The 12,204-nt window shown below is 44.9% G+C and overlaps 1 protein-coding gene across 5 annotated transcripts in view; it reads right to left on the bottom strand.

Moving 5' to 3' along the window:
• lrp8 (low density lipoprotein receptor-related protein 8, apolipoprotein e receptor) overlaps window positions 1–12,204 on the bottom strand; it is a gene marked incomplete at its 3' end in the record, with an annotated part of 215,155 nt that overhangs the window by 19,475 nt on the left and 183,476 nt on the right. For all 5 annotated transcript variants that reach the window (XM_084065761.1, XM_084065760.1, XM_084065758.1 and 2 more), the window contains exons 11-13: window positions 8,664–8,891; window positions 7,674–7,792; window positions 4,141–4,280 (exon numbers count right to left, since the gene is read on the bottom strand). In XM_084065761.1, coding sequence (XP_083921887.1) covers window positions 4,141–4,280; window positions 7,674–7,792; window positions 8,664–8,891 — 487 coding nt within the window. The remainder of the gene's footprint in view (window positions 1–4,140; window positions 4,281–7,673; window positions 7,793–8,663; window positions 8,892–12,204) is intronic.

Consider the following 12,204-nt stretch of genomic DNA (forward strand, 5'->3'; position numbering starts at 1 on the left):
GGTTTTTGCTTGTGCATGTGTTTGTGTGCGTACTGGGCAAGCGTGTCTCTGTAGTCTGTATTGTAGAGATCCAGGCTCTCTGTGCCTGTGGTAGGTTATCGATGGACTTAACCTTTCCTTCTCTTTCTCTTTCCATCCATCCTTTCCCCTAAGCTGGCCATCTCTCCATCTCCACATCCACATTCACATTCATATAACCTTTACTCACACAGCAGCAGTGGTAGAATGATGAAAGGCAAACAGCTGCCAAGGTGATAAGACAATATTGACATCTCTGTTTTTCCATCTCCCCCTCTCCCTCTTCCACTGTCAGTCTTCAACTCTGTCACAGTCACAGTCTCTCTCTCTCTCTCTCTCTCTCTCTCTCTCTCTCTCTCTCTCTTTGTGTTTAAAAGCTTCCAATAGCAGTGATGGTGCACCCCGAGCAGGTCTGAACTATTCACTGTGCGATCAAGGTGAGTCTTTCATGTGTCAAAGCATAGCCCAGACACGCGCCCATGTGTATAGTACACACACACACACACACACACACACGCACGCACGCATGCACGCACGCACGCACGCGCGGCGCGCGCGGCTCCCACAGGGAGAGTTATATATACTGTAGGGTAAGGATCGCACATCTGTCTCCATGGTTGTCAGTAGGACAGAGGCGGGTACATCAGAAAGGATGTGCAGACCTTGCACGTTCAATGGGAGGAAAAAGGCTACAATGACCTTTGTCGAGAATGAACCTGAATAAACACTCTAAAAGAAGGAACAGTGTACGGTAGGGTAGGTCCTTGGAATGGCAAGTCAATGTGACCAGCCCCTATTGCCGGCTGACTATGGACATTTTAAAGCCGGAACACCAAATGCAAACTTCACAGCGCAGTTTGTTATTCGCTCTCCTCCCAGAGGCACCTTCCCTAATCTGGCGAATGAAGGCAGGGATAGCAGCTCAAGCTGTAGGACTTAACTGGTCCTGGGAGGTATGGTATTTATCTGCATTCAGCTACACAAACTGCTGAACAGCTGAATCTTTGATGGTTCACTGAGTTCGCCTATAGAAGACAATATCTGCCGGTGGCATAGGTTAACTTTAAGTAATTAAGGAATACATGATTTACTGTAGAATTATTCTACTTGATCACTTTCCCAGTACCACTGTTCTTTTTCTGTTTCCCTTTGTCATTCTTTGTCTTCTTCTTTCCCTCCCAAACTCCTGTACTCGGTCTTTACTCACGTTGCCTCCGGTCACACCAACATGAGAGACAAGCAGTGCAGTGAGACTGAAGCTGGAGAGAGAAAACAATGTTCTCTGTGGTCTCTCTCCCCCTAGGGGCTTGGTGTCTAGGCAGGGGGTGGATGCTGGTATGAAGCGCGCGTATGTGTGCGTGTGCGCGTGTGCGCGTGTGTGTGTGTGTGTGTGTGTGTGTGTGTGTGTGTGTGTGTGTGTGTGTGTGTGTGTGTGTGGGGTGGAAGTGGTGGGGGGTTAGACGTTGATGCATGGGCCCAGTACTTTTGCCTCTGCGGTACTAAACAGCAGTTGTCCACTGCAGTGATGTGAAGTTTGTAGACGATTTGCTCGTTTTGTATCAATAATGAATAACGGGTGAGATAGCTGTCCTTGCTTTCTGTGCCAGTGACAAGCTCTTATACTCCAAACCACATTCACACAAGGCAACAGTACATTATAATAAATGTTTAGCTACTGTTCATCACCCTGAAGCCGATTAAATAAATGTCTTCACAGTTTTCTTAACAGTTTTCTGAAACATGTATGTTGCTATATCCGTGGTGCATTTGGCAAATACACCATCCCCCCCCTCTCCTGTCAAAAAAAGAAGTTGAATGGCAAAATAAAAAATATATAAATAATTCTGTGCGATGCAGGGGAAAGCAGGCTCTAAACGGGAGCTACTACTAGGCACTAAAGCTAAGCGGCTAACCATAGTGTTCCTAGGATGAGCGTGTTGAGGTGTTGACGTCTCGGAGGTACCGAGAGTAGGGGGGGAGATCATTCACGATTCTGTCCCTATCATAACTTGGACGGCGCTGAATCAACTGAAGGGTACTTCGCAACGCTCGGCACGGCGACTCGCTCGCTTTAGCTCACTCAGCGGTGCCTCTCGTGGCTCAATAAGTCCCCTTCTGCCGGCGTGCCTGCCAGGGTTAGAGGTGTATTTCACATGATTATTAAGTTTAACGTTAATGTTTTTCCCCACATTTTAATTAATTAATTACAACATATAATAAGATTATTTATTTTATTTGGAATGACGTTTGAATCAATTTTCGGACCACTTCGAAGGGAGGCAGCGTTCCTTCTCGCGTAGCTGCTAATTTTGTTTGTTGTTGTTATCAGCTGTGAGCAGAGCACTCGGTTTGTACCGTGGAGACATCAAAGCCTCCCGCTTGCTCGAGTGAACTTTTTTTCAATCTGACTGGTTTTCCAATCATACTGTGACATGTACATTCTTAATTTATAATATCACCTTGATCCATTGAAGTAGACTGTTTGATAGTGCTACAAAATGACAGGTGATTACTGTCATGACTTGAGCTGCAAGATGTCCGACAGCAAAGTGTTTATCTTTGCCAAGCCATGCAGTAATAAAAGCTTGTTAATTTTTTAAACGGAACAGTGTGCCCTGGATATTTTTTCAAGTTCCACTGAAGTACTCCACATACTGTGTTATTCAACAGGAATCTGTTTGAACTCGAGTGAACTCAAAAGAGACGACTCCAACATAACTAGACAAGACTTTCCATCACCAGTATGTTGGGAACAATGCAGCCTGCTGCACCGTTTTTCCACCCTCTCGTTTTTTAACCCGTTAAAACCGGGAAAGCATCTGTGTCATTTTAGATTTTAGCGTTGGCTATTACACAATATCAGATCTGCTATTTTTTAAATGTTTTGAAAAATCGTGAAAGTGTGAGAACTAATGGCTTAGAAGGCATTTGAAGAATCGGCCTCAGGTCTTAATGGGTTAATTCGGTCTGTGTCCTGGCTACAACACAACAGCCAACACAACAGCAGAGGGCTATTAATCTACAAGGGCTAACTTCTACCGCTGCCCAGAACGTTACACTGGCGAGTGCTCTGTCTCTCTCACTCACAGAAACATGCACGTGCAGTCGTGCACACACACACACGCACATGCGTGCACACACACACACACACACACACACACACACACACACACACACGCACATGCGTGCACACACACACACACACACACACACACACACACACACACACACACACACACACACACACACACACACACACACACACACACACACACACACACACACACACACACACACACACACACACACACACCACACACACAAACAGAAAGCGCTGGACATGATGGATTTCCCATTTCCCAGTTGCGGCGTTGTTTCTCATCATCACAGTGTGGGTGCGTCTCAGTGAGAGCAATGGACTTGGGCTTCCCACTCTGATCGCATTTCAGACAATTTTTGTCTCGCTCCACCTCCCTCCTCTTCTGCTGTCCCCCAACACTCCTCACTACCTCCAATATTGCCTTTATTTTATAACCCGCTCACAGACGATGCAGCTCCCGCATCCATAAACAAACCTAAATGAGCTCCATCAGCTCTGTTAGCCACGCTATCTCCAGCCTCCTCTTCAGCTCAGTCTCTCTGTCCTCAAGCATTCCTCGTATAATCCACTTTATAACATCCACTTTATCTGTCCTGGGTGAGGGGTGATACAAGGACAGAGAGGGTGATAAGGTTGAGCTGATTGGTCTGCTGCCGTATCAGCCCTATAGGGATAATATGGCAGTTAAACAATCAGCGTAAGCTTTAACGCCACTGCATGCTGAAATGTGACCATACTGCTGAAGGAACTCAAAAATGGATGCCAAACACAGTTGCTGCGGGGTGGTTTGGTAAAATGTATGGCTGAGGAGACACTGGAGATCATCTCTGTGAGCCTACCATTTTCTTTGTGTGTCACGCATAGTGATGCATTGTGAGCTTGTAGATTTATCATGACACTTGCCCCCTCTACACACACCTCACAGTCAAAGGGGATCTGGTTGCAAACATTCACAGTTGGGTACTAGGCTACATCTATCACCACTTTCCAGGACAGGTTCCTTCCCTTCCCTCCTATCCTACCTCGAAGATGGTGAGGGCGTACGGGTGTCCCAAGTGCTCATGGGAAGACAGCAACACTTTGCGGTTGTCTCCATTCAGGTCCACGCTGGACAGCAGGTGTAGCTTGGAATCCACCCAGTACAAACGCCTGTTAGGTAGGTCTGAAAGAGAAAGACAGGAAGGGAGAGGGAGGGAGTGAGTAAGAGAGAAGAGAGAGAGAGAGAGAGAGAGAGAGAGAGAGAGAGAGTTGCAAAATGTTTTGCTAATTAAACTCTCTATGCTTAGTTGACCAGATTCCCAATGGCTTTATACTAGTCCCCTTCCTGTTTTACACTAAATATCTTCGCCCCAAAAATATCTGCTGTTTCAATGTATCCCCCAGAATAGGGTTCATGTGGTTAGATGAAGAGTGAGAGGACAAAAGAGGAGGGGCAGTAGCGTGGATGAGAAAGCGAGTTCGGGAGGAAGGGGTGATAAAAGGAGAGAAACAGAAATAGATAAATAAATGATACATGATGGAGAGGGAATGGGGTGAGTGGGACGGAAAAGATGAAAAAACAACGTGTGAAAACGGGTTGAGGGATTGTGAGCACGAGAGTCTGTGTGTGTGTGTGTGTGTGTGTGTGTGTGGGGGGGGGGGGGGGGGGGGGGGGGGTTGTAGTGAGCAAAGAGAGAGGAGAAAAGAAAGGTCATTTGAAGAGAAAGGGCCCAGGGTTAGAGGTGTATGAATGTAATGGGCTGCTAGCTACAACATCAATCTTTTCTGACACGACAGCTGAGGCCCTCATGTCAAAAAATCACAGCTGTGATTGAAGCACTGCTGGTTGACTTCTCTGCAGGGAGAGGACGAGAGGGGGGGGTGTCTACGTGCCCTTGAGCAAATCGATTAGCCTGGCTGAACTTGTTTAAATATAACCGTATATGACTGGAAATTACCAGAGAATACCTCCTGTATCTTGCAACCTTGTAAAGGCGGGAGGTTGAACACGCGCCGTGGAATGCGGTAGGGCAGACCAACAAAATAATACTCAATTGAAGAGCGCAGCGGGCCAAAGCAGGCCAGAGAAACTGCAGAGTAATATTCATTCACCACTTCACCTCTCCCGGCTCAAGCAATCACTTATTCTGCTCGGCGCTCCGTGTAAAATCAAAGACCAGGGGGAAATAGGCCTCCCATCTCGAGACACGCCACAGGTGTGATTCTGAGCTCACACTCACCTAACTCGCAAAAATAATTTGTTTTCATACAGATGTAGCGACACCTCAATTCCACCCCGAGCATGGCAACTCTGTACGCCTCAGGCAAGGGTGGCCGGGGAGAAATTGTCTGTGTTGCCGTGGAGGGATTTGGAAGAGATGATGGGAGGTATTGACGGCCTGGACTGAGTGGCTTATTCATTCAGGGGCCTGTCGTCGACAAGCTGATTTGATTGATGAGAGGGACACACAAACTGAGCCACAACAATAAGCCAGTCTCAACAGCAGAGGAACCAATCTCTGGGGTGCCTGGTGGCTCAGCCAGGTTACTGCACAAAACCATAATGTTGTTTGGCTCCCTGTGAGCCGTGGTGACGAGTTTGAATCCGAATGCCAGTCTTGTCTATTAAACACTCATTTTGTAAGGGCACGAGAAGAATGAGAAAGGGTATCAGTGTCTAGATGGGTTGAGGTATGTACAGTATGGTATCCATCTCAGACATGCCTGCATCTAAACTGCCCCCAACTGAAGGGGTTCATGCTCCATTTAGGGAGTTCGTCAAAAACCCTCCCTCTTGAATGGAAAAAAACTCTTTCTGACACCAGCAGGGGTAAAACAGCGAAACTACAGGCCACTCATATGAACTGTCACTTCCTATACAGTGTATAGACTAAATTTCAAAGCCGGATGCGGGTCCCTTGGCTTCAATGCAAACTCTGGGTTCTGGGGGCTTGGGTTCCACAGCAGCCATCACAAAAAACTGTGCTTTGGAGTCCTGTGATGAAAGGCTGAATGGAGTGATGTATGAAAAGGCAGTAGCACCAGGAGAAGTGTGAGATCTAACACAATCTCTGCAATCTCTGGTGTCAAGCAGCCTGTTGACTCATATTATCATCATACAGTATATTGTCAGTGTTAATATCCATCCATCCATCCAGACCTCATGGATCATAGTTTTGTTGAAGCTGATATGATAATTTTGGTATTTGTGTTTTTGTTGTCATTTTGTTGGCCACTTGAGTGTGTGGGAGATTATTTATTTACCAATACCAGACGTTAAGGGCGCTCTCTTTTTTCTGCCTTCATTCCTCCCAGTAATTTGAGAGAATAAACTAGAAAAAGTGCTCCTCGGAGCACAGGTCTCCGCCAGGTCAGGTAGGTTATTGTGGGGCAGCAATGTTCGGATCAATCAGGATGTAATATGAAAAATCGGACGGAACCATCTTGACCACTTGACTATAGAGATAATGGGTACCAATTTGCAGGATGTTTGGACACAATTTGTAGGAGTAATATAAAAAAGAAAACTGTTTCAAAAATTGTATAGGGCAAAATATAATAGGGCAATGTTAAAATGGTGGCATTTGTTCCTCAACGTAGTGCGAATGTGCGTGCAAAGTTTCACTGCAATCGGACGCTGCGTTCATGATTTGCGGCATTTTGTTCAAAATGGGCCACTCCTGCAAACTTTAGATGTCAAGTTTAGTCAATCAGAATGGAATATGAAAAATCTAACAGATCCTTCTTGATCACATGACTATAGAGATCATGTGTACCGATTTGCGTGAACTTTGGATAGAATCTGAAGGCTTACAATCAAAAAATGTGTTTTACATAAGTCAGCCTCCTGGTGGCGCTATAAAAGGCAAATGTGAAAAATGCAGGGCAAAGGTTTTTCCTTGGTCTCTAGAGAGTGTGCATACAGAGTCTTACACAGATCGGTACAGTTATAGGCAAAACCACAATTTGGCCTGTTATAGCGCCACCGTGAGGCTGATTTAAAAAATCAAGTAGCATTTCTTCCTTGACGTAGTGGGAATGTGCGTGCAAAATTTCACGGAAATTGCATGCTGTGTTCATGATTTGAGGCATTTGTTCAAAACGGAGCACTCCTGCAAACTTTGGAAGGCAATTTTAGTCAATCAGGATCGAATATGAAAAATCAGAAAACCCTGTTTTGTTTAATGACTATAGAGATACTGTGTACCGATTTGCGTGATGTTTGGACAAAATCTGCAGGAGTACTGTCAAGAAATGTGTTTTGCACAAATCGGCCTCCTGGTGGCGCTATAACAGGCCCATGTGGAAAATGTGGGTCAGAGGTTCTGCTCTGGCATCCAGGGAGTGTGTGTGCACAGTTTCGCTGCGAGCAAGCCAACGGTGCCGGAGATTAGCTGTACACAGACAGATGGAATGACGGACACGTGGACACACGGACGGACGGACAGACAGGGGGTAAAACATACTCTCTCGCCATGCCTTTCGGCCTGGCGGAGACAATAATTATTTTCTTATCTCACTTTTGTCAAACTAAAGGGTTGTGTGATGAAGTATGAATTAGCCTTAAGCGTCTTACCCAGGGTGATTCCGTTGGGCCACTCAATGCGTTCTGACACCAGAATTTGTCGGTCCACTCCATTCATCCCTGCCTTCTCTATCTTGGCCAGACCTCCCCAGTCTGACCAGTACATGAACCTAGGAGGAGATACATACCAGTTAGAACACAAACAGCAGTATTTGCTTGAATATGAAAGCTAAAGTAGCCTCTGTCTGGAGACTGCACAAAGCTTGTTATCAGCTGCAGCGGATGTAAAGGTCACAGACACTCATCATCAAGTGTGTACTTGACAGTTTCATAACATAAACAAGTTACGTAAATAAGAATGGTTACTAATCAAATGCCGTTTGTCCAGTTCGATTATATAGCACATCTCAATGCTCTCTCTCTCCCTCAATATACAATAGTATCTCTCTCTCTTTCTATCTAGCTCTGACTTCATCTCTCTCCGAGTGTTCACTTTTGAAACAGACATTGCAGGCAAGCAGGTGGTAGAACAACAGAACAACAGAACGTTTCCATTAAGTTTGCTTGTGTGTGTGTGTGTGTGTGTGTGTGTGTGTGTGTGTGTGTGTGTGTGTGTGTGTGTGTGTGTGTGTGTGTGTGTGTACGTGCGTGTGTCTCAGTGGAACTTGCTCTGCCTAGGCTATATTTGCATGTATTTCATGCTTGTCTACAGTACATTCAAAATATTGTCAACAGTCCTTGGGGGAATAAGAGACACCAGAAACAGAGAAAGCAGACCTAGATACAATAATGTTCCCAAAATAGAATTTGTGTCATCCTTTTAGAAGCATACTTATAGTACTAGACGTATGTGTGTGGATACATAATATACTGTATAATACCAATACATCTTATCTTATATAAGGCTACGTAGTTAGCATCTTTCACACACGTCAAAGCACCAGAGAGACAGCCTGCAGTGCGCTCAACATTGTTGCTCCGTCTTGATCTCCTCCCTACATCTCTCCCTTCTTTCCCTCACTGTTTTGGCCTTCTACCCACCCTTGGTGTGGGTCCACGGCGATGGCTCGCGGCTCGCTCAGCTCAGTGGCGATCAGCACTTTCCTCTTCCTGCCGTCTACTGTGGCGACGGAGATGCTCTTGTCGCCAGAATCGGTCCAATAGATGTTTTTGTGGACCCAGTCGACGGCCAGGCCCTCGGGGGAGTGGAGCTCTGACTCAATCAGCGTCACCTGCTCTGAAGCGTCGCTCGCCTTGTTGATGTACGCACTGCAGGGGGATGAATGGAGAAATGATTTCATTTGACACAATAATACAATATATTGTACATGAAAAAAAAAAAAACATCAGAATTGGGCAAAAAAGTCACATTGCGGACCAGGGTCCATTGCTTTCCCGAGGCAAGGCAGGCAGGGAAAAGGAGGGACAAATGTGCTACTCCTCCTATTATTACATTAGTCACTATAATCAATCCTTTTTTTTGGGGGGGGGGAACGCAATATCATTTTAAAAGACTCAATTCTTTCCTTGTTTAGGGTTAGAGAGTAGGAACGCTACAAGGCAGCTAGCACAGATAGAAGACAAAAATACAGGAAGAAAGAGGTTAGTATAGGTTCAGAAGAGGTAATTGCAGTTACGGGGCTTAATCACTGCACTATCTCTGGACATAAAATGAATGTAACACTGGTCACAGACAGATACACAATGGTCAACAGACCGAGAAAGAGGCATGTATTTGTTCGACACGAAGCAAACATTGTACTGTACACATATGGTACACTTATTTACAATTTCCCCTCTCTGTTCAACCACTTAAACCCTACAGTATATACAGTACTTCAATAACCGGGTCCCCCTTGGACCCTTCATTTTCACCCTCAACAACAAATCATTTAGCCGAAAATAACCGATCTACGTCGCGACGCAACGCATTGTGAGAGTTTAGATCGGCTATTTTCACCTAATGTTCTATCATGGCATGCACAGAATAGGGACACTATAGGATTCAAGTGGTTAGAATTAAGATAATGCTCAAGAGAACGTGTACACCTCTGATACACCGCCTCACAGTGTGTGTGGGTGGGTAATGGGGACTCTTCAGGGGTGCTGATGCCCTGTCAAGGCCACCCTAACCTGACACCTCCATAACGACTTGGGTTACCCCTCCGAGCAGCGCCTCCGAGGGAGAACGCGCCTGTCTCCTTTCATCAGCGGCTCACAAAGAAACCTGCAATTGTTTTTTTTTTCTCTCTTTGTCTCAGCGGTTCCATCTCTTTCAATCGAGTTCTCTCTTTTCCAAACTACAGTAGCATCCCCATCGCGTTACCCTCCTGTCTTTATCCATGCCTTCATCCTTGAACTCCATCTCTTTTTCTGTCTCCTTCTGTCAACACCTGTCTCTGTCTCCCCCTTCCTGCCACATTTGTCTCTCTTTTTGTGTCTCTTACTGTCACCATTTGTTTCTCCTTTCCTGCAACATCTGTCTCTCTTTTTCTGTTTCTTATTGTTACGATCTGTCTCCGTCTCACCTTACCTGCCACATCTCTCTCTCTCTTAAGGTCAATTTATGCTTTGCGCAACAAGTGTCGAACAGTACGTTGCACCGTGTCAGAGGAAGTTCTGAGTTTTGAGCATTCATACTGTCTCCAAATCACTGACGCTGGCGATGGAAGTGAATGTAATCTTGTGCATATCCGTGGTAACAGAGCTTACTTAGTCTTCCCAGGCAACATTTCATTTTTCCAGAGGTGCGCAACAACCTCTGTGAAGGTCCGTCGCAACACATTTTTGTCATTTAGACATCACTTTTGTCATGCGACGCACTGTCACCATCTGCCCCCTTCTCTCCTTTCTTGCCACATCTGTCTCTCTGTCTCCCCTGCAGTCCCACCTCACCTCACTCTCCTCAACTTACCTTGTGTTTCCTTAATTAGCGCTCTACTGTCCTTATAGTCTGTATATTCTGTCTCAGAAACCTGTTTGGAAATTGTTTGCCTTCCTGCTTTCAACCTTTTGAGTGATTGAATAAATTGAACGAATAGAAGCTGTCTGCCTCCGGTGGTCTGCACTTGGGTTCTTTCCCCTGACACACACGTAACACCTGCCCCTATCTCCCTCACCCCCCATCTGCCATCTTTGTAAACACACCAGTCTCCTCACTACTGCAGTACGTAGGAGGCTTGTATTAGTATTATTACGTTGTTCACTCTTGACTCTATGATGTCACACTACTATCATAATTATTCATACCAGAATGCCAAAGATAAAGGTAAAAATAACTGTCAAGGAATTCTGTATCAATCAATATTTGACCGAAATGAGTCTGAGATTATAAAATAGAAGATACTTGGTACTTGAGCTCAAGTACATTAAACACTCAGGTTGGTGGCCAAGTAGGGAGAAAGCACAGCTTTATATTCTACCACAGGTCTCCCACACTGGAAAACTAGACAATATAATGTTACGGCAACCTTATGGTAATGGTAAACATAACGTCCCAAGTTATGCACTGTCCCATCAATTACACTGTAAAATCCTCAGTTAATTTAACACAGTCTACACATGGAACCAAATTGTTTCATTTGTACACTCTCTCAGTTAAATTAACACTGAGGATTTTACAATAGAGGGACATACTGTAGGAGGGAGAGATTCCCAGTCTGGAGCAAAGGATGAGTGGGAGACGGATGAGTCCGGGGGTCAGGAAGCAGAATGTGTCATTAATTGGCTGTGTTAGACGTTAGCATACTGTCATATTGTGCTAGATTACCCTGGGCTCCATTCCCACATCCCGGAGGTCTATAAAACACTTGCCTCTCACTCAGGGGTTAATTTGAGCAAAGGGCATGGCATATGTTAGCACATACCGTACTACCAAATGCTTTCCACTCATTAATTATAGGTTCCAGTTTAACCACTTCTTAAAGCCTATACAGATCAGAGTCGCCCGGGGGTCTACTAGGCCCCCTACTTTTTCCCCTCTACACCAAATATCTTCAGCGAAAATAGCCAATCTCACAACGTGTTGTGAGCTTGTAGACCTGCTACTTTCCAGATTCCCTGTTCAGTATAAAGGGCAACTCCTCACAAATAGTTACGCTTGCTGTTTGATAAATCAGGATTTCTCAAGATCAAATCGAGATCAACTTTTTGAAGGAGTCAACTTTTGTGGAATAGAAACTTTAAATCCTATCCAGATACTTGATCTGTCATTTTAAAGCTACATTCCATAAGTTTTATATCCATTGTCTCACTCCCCTGATGGAGGTAATTGCAATAATGTTCAATAAAAATGACTGTACATTCAGTATTCAATCCAATGTGCAATCTGCTTCAAATAACTTTATTGACCTTGTTAACCAGTCAGTGTCCTACCCGACACATGACATGTCTCAATGGAATAGTAGGGAGACCACTTCCAACAACTGCAGATGTGCTAGTTATATTAATACTCTACTATACGGATTGGTTAGAATAACATTCATAAATACATCCCAGATTGTCTTGATACCAGACAAGAGGGGATAAGTTATTATCTTGCCAATCTGTTCGATAAACATTGTCAAAGTGACAAGGGAGAGTT

Source organism: Gymnoscopelus microlampas, assembly GCF_963454915.1.
Source record: "Gymnoscopelus microlampas genome assembly, chromosome: 9".
In the NCBI taxonomy this organism is placed as follows: Eukaryota; Metazoa; Chordata; class Actinopteri; order Myctophiformes; family Myctophidae; genus Gymnoscopelus; species Gymnoscopelus microlampas.